The 17,722-nt window shown below is 29.5% G+C and overlaps 2 protein-coding genes across 2 annotated transcripts; both read right to left on the reverse strand.

Moving 5' to 3' along the window:
• Positions 1-1,628: 1,628 nt before the first annotated feature.
• Positions 1,629-17,470, reverse strand: LOC123290997 (spidroin-2-like). Its single transcript, XM_044871417.1, has 4 exons — positions 17,444-17,470; positions 16,456-16,758; positions 13,079-14,155; positions 1,629-2,426 (listed from the first exon to the last, which is right to left on the reverse strand). The coding sequence occupies exons 1-4, from the start codon at positions 17,453-17,455 to the stop codon at positions 1,794-1,796; spliced, it is 2,025 nt and encodes a 674-aa protein (XP_044727352.1). The 5' UTR covers positions 17,456-17,470; the 3' UTR covers positions 1,629-1,793.
• On the reverse strand, positions 12,951-14,304 carry LOC123305741 (shematrin-like protein 1). Its single transcript, XM_044887541.1, has 2 exons — positions 14,226-14,304; positions 12,951-14,155 (listed from the first exon to the last, which is right to left on the reverse strand). Exons 1-2 carry the CDS (start codon positions 14,235-14,237, stop codon positions 13,055-13,057), a joined length of 1,113 nt encoding a protein of 370 aa, XP_044743476.1. The 5' UTR covers positions 14,238-14,304; the 3' UTR covers positions 12,951-13,054.
• Positions 17,471-17,722: the final 252 nt, after the last annotated feature.

A 17,722-nucleotide genomic window follows, 5' to 3' on the forward strand; every position in this document is an offset into this window, starting at 1 on the left:
GTTTAAATATGATTTGAGGTTTGATCTTATTTAAAACCAAACATTAGCGTTAATTCATATTACTACCAGAGATATTTAATTCACAATATTAAATTGTTCAGTTTATTTATAAGTATATTGTACATAGGTTACTCATATTATTTGGAGGCTAAATTCTTTTTGTTATTTATTGAAGAAGTTAAATTTTCAATAACACGAAACTATTAAATAATTTATTGAAACAATTTTTACAATAAAGAACACTGTCAATGATGTCACAAAATTCTGTTACAATGTTATAAAGTATAACGCAAAAATCAATTTTTAGTACAATTATTGAATGTCTCAATAAAGTATGTAGGTATTTAAAAAGAAATATGTAGTATAAACAAAATGTATGATTCTTTTGGACGAAAAATAACAATTGTTTTAAACCAAAATGAAGCTTTCTAACTCAATAAAAATAATTTGTGTATGAGAAGAGTGTAGAAGTTAAAATTAAATGGTTGTTGAATCCTCGTGGAGCATTCAAAAACCATTATATTACATTTCCGGGCCTATGAAGGAATATTCCAGATCCGATAGATCGTTGACGCTATATAGGAAATGGAAGGTAAAAATATCACCACTATTATTTTAGGTAATTATGTAAAAACGCACATACATATTTTATTGCTTTGTAATAAAATTATACAACATTATTTTCAATTATTTACGTCATAATCATGAACTTTCTCAATTTGTGGACACTCATAGTCTATGTCAACAATAAATAGCTTAATGTTAATACTTTTGAAAGCAGAGCTTTTGATAAAGAATTTTTTTTTCATAAACCCTATAATAAAAAAGTTTTCCGAATGTAGCCAACTTAGCTAGCTAGACACCCTGTAGATATAAGATATAAAATATACATTATCATCTCTAAAATTTTATTTTTGTGGTATGCTGTCATGTAGTAAAGCGTGAAAAAACTCTACTCACGATGCGTGTAGCCTATTAATTAAAAGCAATAACTCCTAGTTATTGAAGCATTGAAAAAAAAATCTTTTTGTCTGTTTGGTTGTCTTTTTTTGAGCATCCCTAATTATTCGTTATACGCCAGGATTTGTCTGTTTTGGGTATTAATGTCTGAATATTTTATGTTATTAAAAAGTATTAAAGCGCCATAAATACGTATTGGTATATTCCTAGCTACCTTAGAAATTGTAATGAAAGCTGCACGAGTCTGAAGTTTTCACAAAATATTCATGTATTTATATGATATCTTTAAATTATATGATTTGGGAGAACTGCTTATGATGCGCCGCCAAACATTCCACTACAATCAGCCAACACCATTTCTGTATTATATCGAGATCAACTTTGTAAAAAACAAAATACGACTTGAAAGCACACAATTTAATTTATCTCAATTTGCTAACTCTGTTTTAAAATAACTTACATTAACAAATAGTCTCGAAAACGCACTTTAAAACTCCCATGTATGTTCTCGTTCTCGGAAGTTGCTTTTGGTAAAGTCCGCTAGATTGCTAGATTGATTTCAGAATATACTTTTGAAATAAACAATAAATAAGAACATTTTAAGAAGAGTTTTTTTTTTATTGTTGCATCATATAAAAAAATAATACTAAACAAATCATAAAAATAAATACAAAGTAATTGTTTTATCCAAAAGAATTGCGTACGTCAATATAAAAACATAAAGAAAATGTACAATTGATTTGACAGCGCTCAATCACTTTTTTTAAATTCAAGTCAGTCATGTCTGTCAAAAACAAAAAAAAAAATTAAAATTACATCACAATAGGTTGAGTTTAATAATAACTAGGTCCAGCAGCGGCGGCAGCTTGTTGAGCGGCAGCTGTTGCGGCAGCGTGTTTTGCGAGGAAAGCAGCACGTTCAGCTGCTACATCTGGGTTGTCTACTGGGACACCGTTTTGTGGAAGTGGAGCATATCCGTAACCAGCGGCTGGACCAGCTGGAGCGTATCCACCATATGAGGGTTGAGCTGGAGCATAAGATTGTGGTTGTTGATATCCGTTGCGTGCAGCGGCGGCTTCAGCAGCAGCTACAGCGGCAAAGTGTTGGGCTTTGGCAGCGGCAACTTCGGGTGTATCTTGTGGTAAAGCATTTTGTTGTGGAGCATAACCGTAGTTTGCTGGGGCTGGGTTATATTGTGGAGCTGGGTTATATTGTGGAGCTGGGTTGTATTGTGGGGCTGGGTTGTATTGTGGAGCTGGGTTGTATTGTGGAGCTGGGTTGTATTGTTGATTGTATGGAGCATATGCAGGTTGGCCACTAGCTTCAGCGACTTTTTGTGCGTGTAAATTACGTGCGGCAATATTTGCTGCTGGTTCTACAGGTACACCACCAGGTCCGATAACAATGTTAGCTAATGGACCATTGTATGCGGAGTAGGCGACTGCCAAAACACAGGATAAAACAACCTAAAAATTAAAAAAAAAAATTACTAACAATTTTTAAAAAAAACTTACTTTCGAATAAGGTTTAAAACACAAAATTTTATGTCATAATAATTATTGAATTTAAATTTAAGCTTTATTTTTTAAGTGAAAATTTTTCTTATCTTCTTACTTCGATATTTAATATCAAGAATCTGTTTACAATTGAATACAAACATGTTGTTAGCATTTGCTCTTGATTCAAACGGATTCAAATAGTCCATTTGATAAACAAATTACATTTCTTTCTGTTATATTCATACAATTTTTAAGTTCTTTCCTAAATCTTTAATCAAATGCACGCAAAAAATTATTTCAAATAATTAAAAGATATGTATCAAGTCTATTCATCCATACCATCTTAAAACATGAAAACCTAACGTCAAAATGTCTTCAAATTTCTTGAACGGAAGATTGAAAATTAAGTGACCATAAATAAATAACGTAAGTAATATTGAAAACTTCATCAATATCATCATGAAATTCTTATCCGAATAAACTAGTAAATTAAAATTTTTATGAGTATACTAATTCGGTATGAACGATAAATTCCATAAAATTAATTTGTTCATATAATCTGCAATTTATTTATAGAATTATCATCACTTTCACGACATAAATTTTTCACGTTATTTGAAATAATTATAAAATATTTTAGCTCATCATTAATCCTGAATGCGTATTGAATTGAGAGGGTCATACGTCTTCAATTATCTAACATTTAAAATTATAAATATTAAAAATTAAATTAAAATTAAATTGCATAAAATTATGTTATTAAATACATTCATTAAATTCTCATCAGTTTCATAAAACAATTGTTACTACATGAATTGTTCGCATTATTTGAAATAACAAAATATGTACAATTGGTTGAATTAATTATATTAAACTGGTTGGTTACAAGTAATGTGGTTGGTAATGTAGATATTATTTTTCAATGCGTGATATCAGTGTATATAAATAAAATTATAATACATTTACTTACCAAAACCTTCATTTTTCTAATGTAATATAGTAATTTATATTATTATTGAATACCTCCAGTTAAGGACTGTATTAAAAATAGTGAGCGACTGTGCTTGATTAAAATAGTTCACAGTCTTTTATACCAAATCATACTTTGCCCCCCAGTCAAAGGGAAACAAGGTCCCTTTCTCTTCCTTATACCTGTTTCGTACGAAATATATATTTTTTTTCATTTTCAAATGGTGACATTATTCTTTTTAAAATTAAGTCATTTGAAATTAATTAATTTATTCATAAACCACCCACGAAGAATAGTTTAAAAGTTTTTTAAATTCTAACATATTTGGGATAAATTTAGGAGTTATTATGTAGCATGGGGCTTCTAAAATTTTAGATTATTACTTATTACTATTAACCTGTAGGAATAGAATAAATTTAATTTTTCTTTCTTGATTTTTTTTATTGAACATTTTAAAATCGAAAAATCATTGTATGTAAGTACCTGATAATAATTTTATAAAGACAAAACTCATATTGATATGGGATTCAGGTTTTCGAAACCTACCTTCGGTCGCCGCGAAGATAGGTAATTCTAGGTAGGTAAAGAAAAGGAGCAAACGTTTTAAGATGAAAAATAAAAAATTGTGTATGTGGCTGCACTATACACTAGAAGATTTTCTCCAAATGACAAATGTCAAACATTAGGCTGAAAATTACTGTCGAATTAAATTTAAAAAAATATTTTTGGAAAATTTTGTTTAAGATGGTTATTGTTGGATTGGATTTTTTGCAGAATCTTTAATTATGTAGTAAGGCTTCTTACAAATTTACGGATCTTTCAAATTTAGTAAAATTTAAATAAATAGGCTTATTTACTGTCTTACAGTGAATTTGAGGAAATTCTAACAAACTTAATTCTTTGAAACGTCTGTCTATTAACTCGGGTAAGGGTAATAGATAATGGTTAATCTTAAATCAAATAATACTTTTATAGTGTCCTTCCAGCAGTGGAGTCGTTAAAAAAAATCAATGTGTATCTTAACTCATTTAAATCAAAATATAACGATCAAAAATTATATAATTATTAGAAATTAGATTGAAAAAATTCTACGAACACCGTTTGGCCTATCCAAAATTTGATGACGTACCAACAGACAACAACATAGTTAATTTTAATAAATAATTTCTGAACAAGCTGTAGACATATTTAAAAAATTTTCTTTAGCTGTCTGGACTATAAATCAGCGGGTCTATTTCCTTAAAAAAAATTGTCACAAAAATGTCGCACAAATTAATTTAAAGGACAAGAAAAAATTATAATTTATTTCCGATTAATATTCTGAATTGATACAGATATTAATTTAAAAGTCCACATATTATAAAAAGGAAATGTCCTTAAATTATGTAAATATGGAGTGTACATTATGAATGTGGGTTTGTAAGAAAAAATAAATAAAAAAACCTGAAGCTATTAATTTTTTATGTTTTAATTTTAAATAAAATTAACATATTTTTGATTTAATTATAGATTTTGTTCAATCATTATTTCACTATTAAGAAAGATAATTAACTTTTTATGCATGTATGTTGTATTAAAATCAGATCAATCTTCGAAATTGGATTAATGATTTTTTTGAATGTCTATGATTTTTGCAAATAAAATTGCAACGATGAATTTTTAATTAATATGAAAGTCACGCCTATAAATTGTCTATTTCTGGAAACTAGTCACATATTCATAAAAAAAGTATTAAATCCACTTTTTCATGATTATGATTTTAGGTATAAAATTGTATCGATTAAATTTTTGACTCCGGTACCTATATCGATGCAATTCTCATTAATATCTCTAGACTTTGGTTACTTCTATTTTTTTATTAGCATGAATAAGATCAACTTAATATCCAAAAGCATGAAAAAAAAATTAGTAAAGACGTACAAAGAAGAAACATTAAATGGAGACAGAGTGTTTCTCAATGGGAACGAGGTGTATGCATTTTATTCTTTAGAAATAGAGTAATTATTCAGAAAGAATTAGTCAGGATAAAAGTGACTACTAATTATAGTTTAAGAGCCATTAAAATGAGACTTTTTGAAGGTGTCGTTTTTAAATAACGAATATTATAAATGATTGATAATTATAAATACAATAGAAATATTTTTCAGTACATTATGTACCAAAGCCATATATCTGGGATAATATACGCTATCCTGAAAAATTAAAGTATTCGTTAATACCGTCAGTTTCTAGACTATTACAATGTAGAATACCAATAGATTTTTTATCATTAAAAAAACACTGCAACGATCTCACTCAAACTTCTATCCCCATTTTAAATCTTCACGTTGAAGAAAAAAAATATTGTTGCTCTCAGCTAAATACGCCAGTAAAAGTAAAGCTGATTTTTTAGTAAGTTTTGTACCTGCGTATGAAAAAAGTTCGAAAGGCACAAATTTTGATTTTTGATCAATAATTTATATTAGTTCTTTTTTACAATCAACTTTAGGATATAGTTAAAAAAAATTTCGATCCTATTTCTGAGCTTTTCTCTTAAATTATAAGTGATAGAAGGTTGGAAACTGGTATGCAGCTTCGAGTTGTTCCGTTTATAGTGCTTAATTTCCTACAAGTTATTTGCCACTTAAGAATGGAAGGTTTCTATTTTTTAACATATTCAAATCAAAGAAGTTTTTTAAACCTCAGGGACTGATTTGATACTACCTATTTAGATTTGTATTAAGTATCTAAGGTAGTGGAACTAGTGATATTCCGGTTCCTATAATAGCTTACATTGAAAAAAAAAGTATTCAATGACCAAATCATTTCATATTTCGTGGGCATGCATTATAAAAAATCACAGGTAAAAAGGTCGGTTTTAGTTTTCAGTGGCATAACAAAGTGTAAATATTTTATAACTTGTAGAAAGTGAAAAAATTAACGAAAAATAGCTAAAATAGTTAAAAGATAATTATTTTATTATAAGCAGCAATTTCATACCAAAACTTTTGGATATTGAATGAAAGGAAAGTTTCTGTTTTTTGTTTTTTATTTGATTATTACTTTTTTACCAGGAATTTATTACAATTGAGTAAGATTTCGTATAATGGCCCCATATGTGGTTTGCTAATAAGGCCCAGGTTCGAACCTTTTTAAGATTATAAATATTATATTTGATCGACCTCCAAGCAATCAAGCATGGCCCACAAAATATTATGACTGAAAATAATTATGTTTTGTAGCTAATTTGAGATTATATAGACTAGCCATCTTTTGACACAATTTTCAAATTTTTTTTAAAATTAAAAATGGAAATGGCAGTATTAATAAAAAAACGCAATATCAAATGATAATTTTATGTTGTTTTCTTTCTTTATATATGTAATGGATCTCATTGGGCAACTAGATAGATAGCCTTTCATCTGTTCTTTTTAATTTAGTTTTTTTTTTTCAGTTCCAGAACCACTTAAATATCATGAGTTTATAAAATGAGTTTATAAGTTTATAAAATTTGTATTATCAGTGAATAAGTTAATATTTTACTTATAGCAATTTTTGGAAAAAATTTAGTTTAGAGAAGCTATGACATTTTAAAGTTTATAGGACCTTGCATGGCTCCAGTACTTTATTCGTGATCCTTAGAGATCATATTAATCCATATACAATTTTTATATATGGACAAGATATTAACAAATAAAAATTAATTAAAATTTTCATGCTAATTATGGAGAAGGCGGAAAAATTAAAGATTTTCCGTTTTTAATATGCCGTTATGTGTAAATAGATTCAATCCATTTATAAATAATATGAATATGTTAAAATTTATATGCGTCATTATATTTGTGCTCTGATAAATAATATTGCATCAGTTATTCAATAATTATTATACAGAGTGTTTGAAGAATATTTGAAATATTAAATTGGAAATTAATAATTATAAATATTTAATAACTTATTAATTTACATACATTTAAATAAATTTTATTTGTGAAATGAATCGTAATTTGTTGTTGTTGTTGTTTCAAAATTGATGATATTTCGATACTTGCTTAATCGCTCCTCTTCTATCTTTCTAAATAAAGGAGATTTTCAAATGAGATGTATGATTTGCTCTAAGCACTTTAGAAAATGGGCCAAGTCCCTGACCGTGAAATTTAATGTCTCATTGTTTGCACTAGATAAAAAAAGTAAACAATTTTCGTTCACCAGAAAATAAAGAAAGGTATAACTTTGAAGGGCAAAAAAATTTATGGTGATGAGTCCTATCGTATTCTGTAGGCTCTTGTCGAATTTGTCTTGAAAAATGCAATCTAGAGTTGAATTAAATGTCAAATTCCGACCGGAAATTTCAAATCCGATTACAATGTAGTCATCATCATTAAATCTCCCAGGATAATAATAACGATTACATCCTCAAGGATTATACATCTCCCATTTACATATCCCAGGATAATAATTGCAATTACATCTCCCAGAAAATAATTATGATTAGCTAATTCATACTGATAATGACTACATTGTAGTAAACAAAACCTATTTAAATTATCAAAAAAAAGATCTAGGCATTGAGACGAATTTGAATTTTTATTTCAAATGCCTTCATACGAAAATTACCATAAATTATCTTTTTACTGATAAATTTACATTCAATATATGTATATACTACTATTTTGCTTAAAATTGTTGAATGTTTTATGAGTAAATTAAATTTATCAGGAGCTGTAGCTAGCTAAGCGAATTCCCTCGGATATATACTGCGGTACGAACTTTTTTTTAAACATAACGTATTTTTACCTCTTGACATAATAATATAGACGTTTTTATCTAGAAGTTATTGGTTTGACCTCTAAACTTGCTACCCACTACATTTTGTTATTCAAATTGAAAATAGGTGTGAGTACATTTGCATGTTCTCAACGGAAAACACAATCGAAAGTCTCGAAGATATTTATTGTAAGCTGTATCACAGCGATTTTCAACCGCTGATTCACAAATTAATTCAACAGGTCCGTGGAGTTTTTTACCTGCACGGGCAAAAGAATCGCTTTAAGAAAAAAAAATTATAATTCATACAATTATGAAATTCAATTATTATAAACTGACCATCGAAATTATAAATTTATTTTATTTCATGTCACTGTTCTGTATTCCTGTTATTAAATTTTACCAAACATACGTAAAGTTTTGATTGTTTATTTTTTCACAAAAATCCGGGTCCTTGAAATTTTTCCAGTCATTAACAGGTCTACATTTCAACAACAAAAATTGGTAAACACTACCATCCCAAATAACGTGCCTAATAGCTGCCTTCTTGCACTTCTATTTGTAAAGTACTGTGTGTTACAGTAACATTTTTTAATTTTCATCAAGTTAGGTTCTCCATTTTTGTATTATGATACTAAAGGCTGCTACCTTATCTAAATTTGCATAAAAATTATTTAAAGAAGCCAAAATTATTGTCTTTGATAGTTTACTAGCAATTTTAGTACTATGCAATTGAATCTTTTAAGCCGATTTTCCACTAAAGGGACATATGGGTTTTTGTTAAAAACTGAAACTTTAATGGCCATTACCTACATTGCCAATATTCAAAAAGTTTGTAAATAGTTGCACTTAGGTTGAATAAATGAACGTCGACATCAAAATCAAATCACAGAAAGTAGATAAACTTTCGCTTGCAATATGTATAGGTAATAATAGATTATAATAGATTATAATTATTGAAGCAGTATTTTTGTAGAAAATGACTAAACAGCTATTAAGCTATTGTAATCGATTCACGATCTTTAATCGATTTCCGATTAAATAGCTTTGAAAATTTGTATTTTCATATAGTGGTTCTATAATCCTGGATTGCATATCGAATCCTCTGTCCCCTCCCAAATTAAAAGGGGTAAAATTTGTAGAAAACATTTTAGTTTACGCTTTTTCCAAAGCAATAAAAAGTAGAAGCTTAAAATTTGGTAGCTTCTAATGAAGGGCTTGCGATTCTCATTTTCATACCAATGCAAATTTTTGGTAAATAATGCCAAAGTATATAGATTCAAAAAAAAAAAAAAAAAAAAAAAAAAACGAAAACAAAAATACTTTATCCCTAGAATAAAAAGAACGTTAAAATTTTTTTTTTTTTAATACGTTTCAAAAGTGTTTAAAGCTGATTAAAAATAAAATTGTTCTCCTAAAAAATGCTAGTCAAATTAATGTCAACTCGAATTCCTGAATCATGCTGTTTTTGTACAAAGAAATATTATTTACCACTGACCGTGTATAGACAATAATTATTTAGCGCGTGACCCTGCATTAATATTATATTTTTCTTTATAAAAATTATTAGAAATAAAACAGGTTTTTGAGCATGCATGATTAGAACATATGTTTTGACAACAATTACATCTGACATTCAGTTTTCTTTTTTTAATTAAAGATTATAATAAATTGTTGTAATGATAATATACTTCTCCACCCTAATTAACGCAAAAAAGGAAATACTTTAAAAGAAAAACATTAATTAACAGAGCTAAGATTAAAACGGGAAAATTATCATGAAAATGTAATTAAAACTGTTTTATTAATTATTATAAAAATTAATTCACTTTATATTATATTTTTGCATAAAGATTAATAAATAAGTGAATACCTAACTGAAACAATATTTTATAGTAAAATCAAGAATTTTAAAGCAAATTCTTCTCATAATGAAATGGTGAATGAACTTTTCATGGCCAAGGCTTTGAGGAGATTTTTAAGGAGCCATCACATTCTATATTGAAAAGATTGGTATTAAATAACCACAGCTACTGAAGGCAGTATCGAAGGCGATAATTGTAAATTTCTCAATTACCACATATAAGTTTAAAAAAATCCAAGAAAAATCTGAAATTATTGAGAATTAATAACCCGAAATATAAGTATCAAAAAGTAACTAACCAAGTAAAAACTTGGTATGCACACTATGATTATAAAAATGAAGGACTAAGCGGTAGCATTTCTTTTGAAAAGAACACCAAAATTCATTTTTTCCCCAGAAAAACTTAACACCTAACCAATTTTGTTTATATTCAGATTATACAGGATTATTCAACAAGGTATTCAGTTATATTTCGTCTATATTATTCTGAACGGATCTAAATCAGTCTAGACATTTCTAGAATAATCTGAAATATTTCGGATCGATCTATAAACTTCGAGAATAATTTAGAAAGCTCTAAAATATGGAAAATATTTATATTGATTCTAGAATATTCCGGATAATAAAAAAATTTTTAAGAATGATCTAGAAAGTTCTTAAATATATTGAGACGTTTAAAATGAAGTAAAAATTATTTTCATCATTATAGAATATTCTGAACTGTTTTAAAAATTTAAAGAACAATAACTTTACCTACAATTAGAAGAAAAAAAAAAAAAGAAAAAAACCCAAGTGAAGGGAGAGTTTGCAAGTTTGCAGCTAGTATTTATTTTTTTAAATTAATGATAAGCGACCAAACACTATTTTTAACAATTGAGTTCAGCCCTGTTTCACTCATGTTTTGTTCGGGCGATATCGACTACGAAAAAAATTTCTACGGACATACACACTGAATAATAAATATATAGAAATTGACATTCACCGCGAATTAAAAATTGTTAGCTAATAGTTTGGCAAAATTTTTTATGAACAGCTGCATGACAATTATATTGAAAAGTCAAATCAATTTTATCGGTATCCCCTTTTGTGGTCATTCATACGCCAATACACGCAAACAGCGTGAATCGATAGACATAAGACCTTATGAATATGAAATAGTTTCTTATGACTCCTTCTCCTTGTTCTAATAAATGTAGATACTCTTTGATCACATCCAGAACATAAACACACCAGTTTATGCCACTTGTGTGCATTCCAGCAATAATTTATTACTAGAAACCACACCAGTAAAAACGTTCAAACTTACAAATTTAGTTTAACATTAGAAACGAAATTTTCGACATCATGGCATGGCCACGCCTTTAATTTTCCGACAGTAATTATAGTTTTAAATAGATTTAAATCTGTCACCCGATATAAATAGGTATAAAACCTACACTATTGAGAATAACCTTACGTTTTAATTACAGAATCCAGAAAATTTGTAACTTCTAACTAAAATATTATAAGGACTATTAAAATTTATTTATTTTTGAATTAAAAGATAATTTAAACTTTAGTGAGAATAAAAGAACAATGCTGGAAGAAAAAATGGTATATAGAACAAAATTTTATTTTCCTTGCTTCCACTCATTTCTGATTGTGAACAAGTCATTTTCCATTTTAACAGGATAACTGCCATCACACTTTCTAAAACACAATGAAGTATGGACTATTTAGTTTTATGTATTGGCAATAAAGATAAGGGAGGGTGTCCCAAAATGATCCTCCTAAGAAAAAATTTAGCGAAACTATTTGAAATATGTATAACGTCGAATAATTTTTGGTTTCTTTATCCTAGTGTGGCAATATTAGCATGCCAATTTCTTTTTGTTCCAATTTTTGCAACTATTCAAAATTTCCAAAAAGAGATCGTTTTACCGATCTTATAAGAATATGTGAGTACAATGCGTTTTTAAGCAAACAGTTCACATACAATACGATTAGTATTAACATAAAAATCACTGGTTAAATAATCTAAATCAACACATTCAAGACCCACCAAAATAGAGATAATTTTAACCAATATAAAGGGGATCACTTCACCCGCTAAGACATATTTGAATATTCTCATAGAAACTGACCATAAAATTCATTAAACGCCTATCAAAATATGCTATAATATTATTAAAAGTCAACAGAATTGAAGAATTAAACAACCAGTCAGCGAAAACTTACGCAAAAAAAAGAAATTTTTCGTTGAAATTTGTCTTACCATATACAAAAACAGTCAAATTAATATTTTTGGTACGAAACACCAAATAGCTTTTACATCACCATTAGTCTTTGTTCAACAATTAATTTTATTCACTTAAAACACCGAGGGATCATTTTACTTTGAGGAATGATTTTGTTACACTTTCACGTATTTAAAGTTCATTCTCACAGGTATCATTGGTTAAAGCACGGGTCAGCGCTTAACTCGAACTTAACTTAACCGATTACCCTTGAAAAATTGGAAAAATGGAAAAAATTTTTAAAATCGGAAAATCTATCACGAAATGTTATAGGTACCACAAAATCTTAACATTAAATTTTTGACAAATACCTCTTATCCAAAACTTATCGCTTAAAACGGCATTTTTTTTGTATCGAATTTTTCAAAAGATTCAGAATTGTACATTGTTTCAGAGTTTACAAATTTTAATGAAAAAATTTAAAGGTACCCATTTTAAAATTAAAATGTAAAATTTGAACGATAATATTGACTATTACCTTCGATTCAGTGGAGATAGAAAATTTTCTAAGGTCAGCAACTGAATAGTAAATTATTTTTAAATATTTTTTTTTATATTTATTATTTGGTATTTACTTATAAGGTTTTTGGTTTTTTTTACAAATTGCACAAAAAAAGCAAAAATAAAATTAAAAAATAAAATAAAAATAAAAATAATATCACTACATTAAATAAAGTTTAAGGCGCGCAGTCAACGGTGGGCCTAGGAAAAGGGAAGAAAAATGAACTGCATGTTAAATACTTTAGTAATGGGCGCCATGAGCAACCGCGGCATGTGCAGCTAAATGTGCAACTTTAGCAGCAGCTACTTCTGGAGTATCTAATGGGAGACCACTATGAGATAAACGAGCATAACCATATGGTGCGGCATATGGCCCAGCTGCATAAAGCCCGGCGTATGGAGCACCATATCCTAACCCAACACGTGATTTAGCTTCGGCAACAGCAGCAAAGTGTGCTACTTTAGCATGAGCTACTGCAGGTGTGTCTTGTGGTACACCATTAATTGTAAGTGGTACTCCATGTCCATAAGCTCCATAGGCACCATAAGCTCCATAGCCACCATAGGCTCCATATGCACCAGGTGCATAGTAGGCACCATGACTAGCAGCAGCATGTGCTGCAGCGTGTTGGGCACGAGCTGCTACATTTGCTGGTGGTTCTAATGGAACACCATTTGGTCCAATGACTGGGATGTGTTGTGGTCCTGGATATCCACCATAATATGCACCATAAACACTACGACGCTTACGCCAATGGCCATAATATCCGGTGTGTGCTCTGGCTGCGGCATGTGCTGCAGCATGTTGGAGACGTGCAGCCACATTTGCTGGTGGTTCTAATGGAACACCATGTGGTCCAATAACTGGAACGTGTTGTGCAGCATATAATCCATGTCCATATAATCCGTGTCCACCATACAATGCACCTGCATAACCATAATCACGGGCTTTAGTTTGTGCAACAGCTACTGCATGTTGTGCACGAGCAGCAACATTTGCTGGGAGTTCTAATGGGACACCATGGGGTCCAATTACTGGTACACCATGTGCAGCATAGCCGTGGCCATAACCATAAGCCACAGCTGGTACACCAGCAGCATACCCGTATGCTCCAGCATATCCACCATAACCATAATCTCCATTACGCGCTTTTGCTTCAACAACGGCTGCAGCATGTTGTTGACGAGCTGCTACATTTGCAGGTTCTTCTAATGGCACACCATTTGGTCCAATTACTGGAAGATGTTGAGGTCCATGATAGCTTCCATATCCATACAGACCAATTCCATTATATGGACTGTAACTAGCGGTTGCTACCGCAAACAGACAACACAACAATGCCTAAAAATAAAAATTTTTCGTTAATTAAATTAAATTTTTTTTTACATATTCCAAATAAATAAATACTTACAAAAATTTTCATATCTGTAATTTTTCACTTTACCTCCTGAATTAGGACTGTAGAGTGACTGTAACTAATTGACGTATTGATTCGTCTTTTATATGAGATTTAAATTCGCCCCCAGCTAGGGTTCAACAAGGTCCCTTTCTCTTTATGTACCTACCGACAATTGTAAGTACATTTGTGATATAATATTCAATCACATCATTTCCAATTACACTTGTTAATATTATGATCGATGTTTTTAATTGGAAAACTATTTTTTTTAAAGATTTTTTTTAGTTTTTTTCTCACCTTTTTTTGTTATTTATTGAAAACATGAAAATATTTCATGGTCACGTTATACAATACTTAAAATATTATTTAACTTTATCATAATTATATTTAATAATCAATAAATTAATTGTAATTTGTTTAATTAGTTTTTGTTTCTTTTATTAAACGGTAAAAATTTGGGTATAAGGTATTATTATTCATATTATTTTCCCCTAACTAAAATAACATAAATTTTATATGTAAATACAAGTCGCCCGATTAGCTTATTTTGTTAAGGCGTAACCAATTCCGTCCGCGGTATGCTTAGGGTAGCGGGTTCGATTACCGCCGTCGCAACAAAATTAATTTAATTAATAGTTGTGATGGGCTGGTGTAGTGCATGGTATATACATGAAGGAGATGCACTCAGCCTCTGAAACTGAAGAACTGATAAATGAAATTATCAGCGGAAAGGTGCTAAAACACATATATGGTAAAACACACACAATGGGCTCTATAGCCTAAGTGTGTCCTTCGTAGATAGCCAATTTAACCTAACCTAACCTAACCTATGTTAATACAAAAACAAAAATTTTATTGATGTGCAGCAATAATACTTTGCAACGATAATGGTATCAGACTCCAAATTTTCTTTTATCACTCAACGATATAAATCATGAATTCTCTAAGCATGTCAGTAGCGGCTTCAAGTTAGTGGCGTAGCTATCATTGAGTGGTCGAGGCCGAAGACCTCAAAGGGCCGCTCAAGCATTCAAAAAAGAAGCAGTCAGCTCCCGAAATTAGCAGTTTGGTTAAAAATATTTTATTTCGTCTATTGATCTCATCTATACAATAAAGTATAATAAATATTTTATATTGTGATGTGTATCGGTGTTTGAAACGTTGAAAGACACCACTGATCAAGTGATATTGGTGTCTAATTAAATATTGTAACGATGCAAAAAAATATCATCCTTATATGCTTATGAACTGATTTCATTTCAAGGATAGTCAAAAAAGATAACTCTACTTCTAGAAGTCCAAAACTAGTTTTATACAAATTTGAGCTATATGAGATGGGTGTATAAAACATACCGGAGTCAAATCGAAGATAGTCCAAATGAATTCAAATATGTCAATATTTCATTGGCATCTCAACTTATTTTTCGCGATTATATTATCTTATTCTTTATTTTGTACAAAGAAATTAAAATAAATAATGTTTTTCGCGAAAAGATGAATGTTGTTTTTCAATAAGGTCCAGGTCTACACATTTAAATATGTATTTAAATAATACCAACACTAAAAAAACCCTCTTATTATACCATACTAAAACTTTTAAACCAATTTATTATTTCTAATTAAATTCAAACTAACTTATATATATTTTTGTAATCCCCTTTTTATTTCCTTTCCTTTTGGTAACTTTTTTTATGAACGTATTACTATTTTGCTCCAAAAATCCGCAATTTTGTTTTGTTTTTTCAAAAACCTATCACTTGGGTTTTTTGAGACAAATATAATGATACCTTAAATGTTGAAATTCATTAAGGTGTTTGAAAGATACGAGGTAATAAAGAAATTTAAAAACAAATTTACATTCATACATACATACATAAACAAGATACGCGCGAAAAATGTAACCGATCCTTGACAGCCAGGTAAAAATATATTGAAAATTTTATAGACCCGTAAGTATTGTTTTAATTACGAGTTTATTGGATTGGTTTTGTCGACTACAGAAGAGTTGGTTGGGTTCTGAAGTTTTTAGCCCTTGCATTCAAAAATGGGACATTCAAAAATTTTGTTCGGTTAATTTTTTCCTAAATCGATTCTCTGTGTAGACAAAATGAATAAAAAATGTTATATATGTTACAAGCAATGCTTTATTTTTCCTACATTCAAGTTTTTAACAATACGGATGACTTGTATAAATGTATAGGTACTGCATGAAAGGCTCACCAGCTACTGGCGCAATTTAAACAGCTTTTGGTGCAACTGGAATATCAGTACCAGCTACTTGAAAACCAAGTAATGGATGGGCACGATAATTTCTTGTTTGTTGGATTCCATTAGCATCAATATAACTGTATGATCCATGTACACTACCATCCCATGCACGTAGCTCATGGCGACTTGATGGTCCACCAGTGTATCCAAATGAATATTGCCCTAAAGCATCTTGAGAATGGTATTGAGTGCGTAGTCCTCCATATGGGTAATAATATGGATATCCAGAATACATGTCTATAGCAGATACTACTACCAACATTCCAACAAATGCAATCTATAATAAACAAGTGAAAATAAACAATTGACTGAGTTAATTGTTGAAATACTATGTACAGACAATCTTGTTGTTACGTCATGTGAGTAAAGAAAGATGGCCACTCTTACACACAAAGTAATAAGAGTATCTTCCTTCTCACTTCCTCAATGGATATAGTATATAGTTTGCTATAACAAACAAACACATACATAATATTTGTAACATTTAAATTTAAAAAATATACAATATATATAATGTTTCTAACATAATTTTCGCCCTCGCGGGTAAACAGCGATGTTAACGAAAAAATGTTTCAAACAAAAGTTGTTTATTTTTTTATAAGGAACATTTTTTACATTAAAACTTTTGTTCTATCTTAAATGGTTTACAAGATCCAATTGATCTATGTTGTTCAATTACGAACTCGACCTAATTTTTTACGTCCTGAACACACAAAAAAATTGATATTTCTTTTCGTTTTTGAGTTATCCTGTCGACAGACAGACGGACAACCAAAAATGGAGTAATTAGATGATTTTATGAACACCTATACCAAAATTTTGTTCGTAGACTCAATATATTTAAGCGTTAGAAACGTGGGACTAAACCCTACTATATCTTGATATATTTCATACATACATGATATAATAAAAGAATCATAAGAAAATACAGAAATTGCTTTACAAAATTTATATTCACTTACCAATAATTTCATTGTGGTCAAATTCACTTAACTGTGATCAAGTAAAACAGTTTATAAAAACAATATTATGCAATTATTGAGTTCTGCTTTTTATACTGAACATCAATATCTTTCAGGCATGGTTTATTAATTAAACAGCTCATTAGTAGATTGTCCAGCTGATAAGACATTATCAAATCAATTAAATGGATTTTACTGCGCTATACTTTGTTTATTAGGAAAGCGTATAATCTAGTAATGCTCTTGGATCATCTAAGTCCCCTCAGTTATGGCACTGAA

The sequence above is a fragment of the Chrysoperla carnea genome, chromosome 1 (assembly GCF_905475395.1).
Source record: "Chrysoperla carnea chromosome 1, inChrCarn1.1, whole genome shotgun sequence".
NCBI classification, from domain to species: domain Eukaryota; kingdom Metazoa; phylum Arthropoda; class Insecta; order Neuroptera; family Chrysopidae; genus Chrysoperla; species Chrysoperla carnea.

Bases quoted from the DNA above. Each gene is read 5' to 3' on its own strand.
- LOC123290997 (XM_044871417.1), bottom strand. The intron at 14,156-16,455 runs GTTTAAATTGCG...TTTTATTTTTAG, and splicing joins TTCCAGTTGCACCAAAAGCT to GCATTGTTGTGTTGTCTGTT. The intron at 2,427-13,078 runs GTTGCTCATGGC...TTTAATTTTTAG, and splicing joins ATTTAGCTGCACATGCCGCG to GTTGTTTTATCCTGTGTTTT.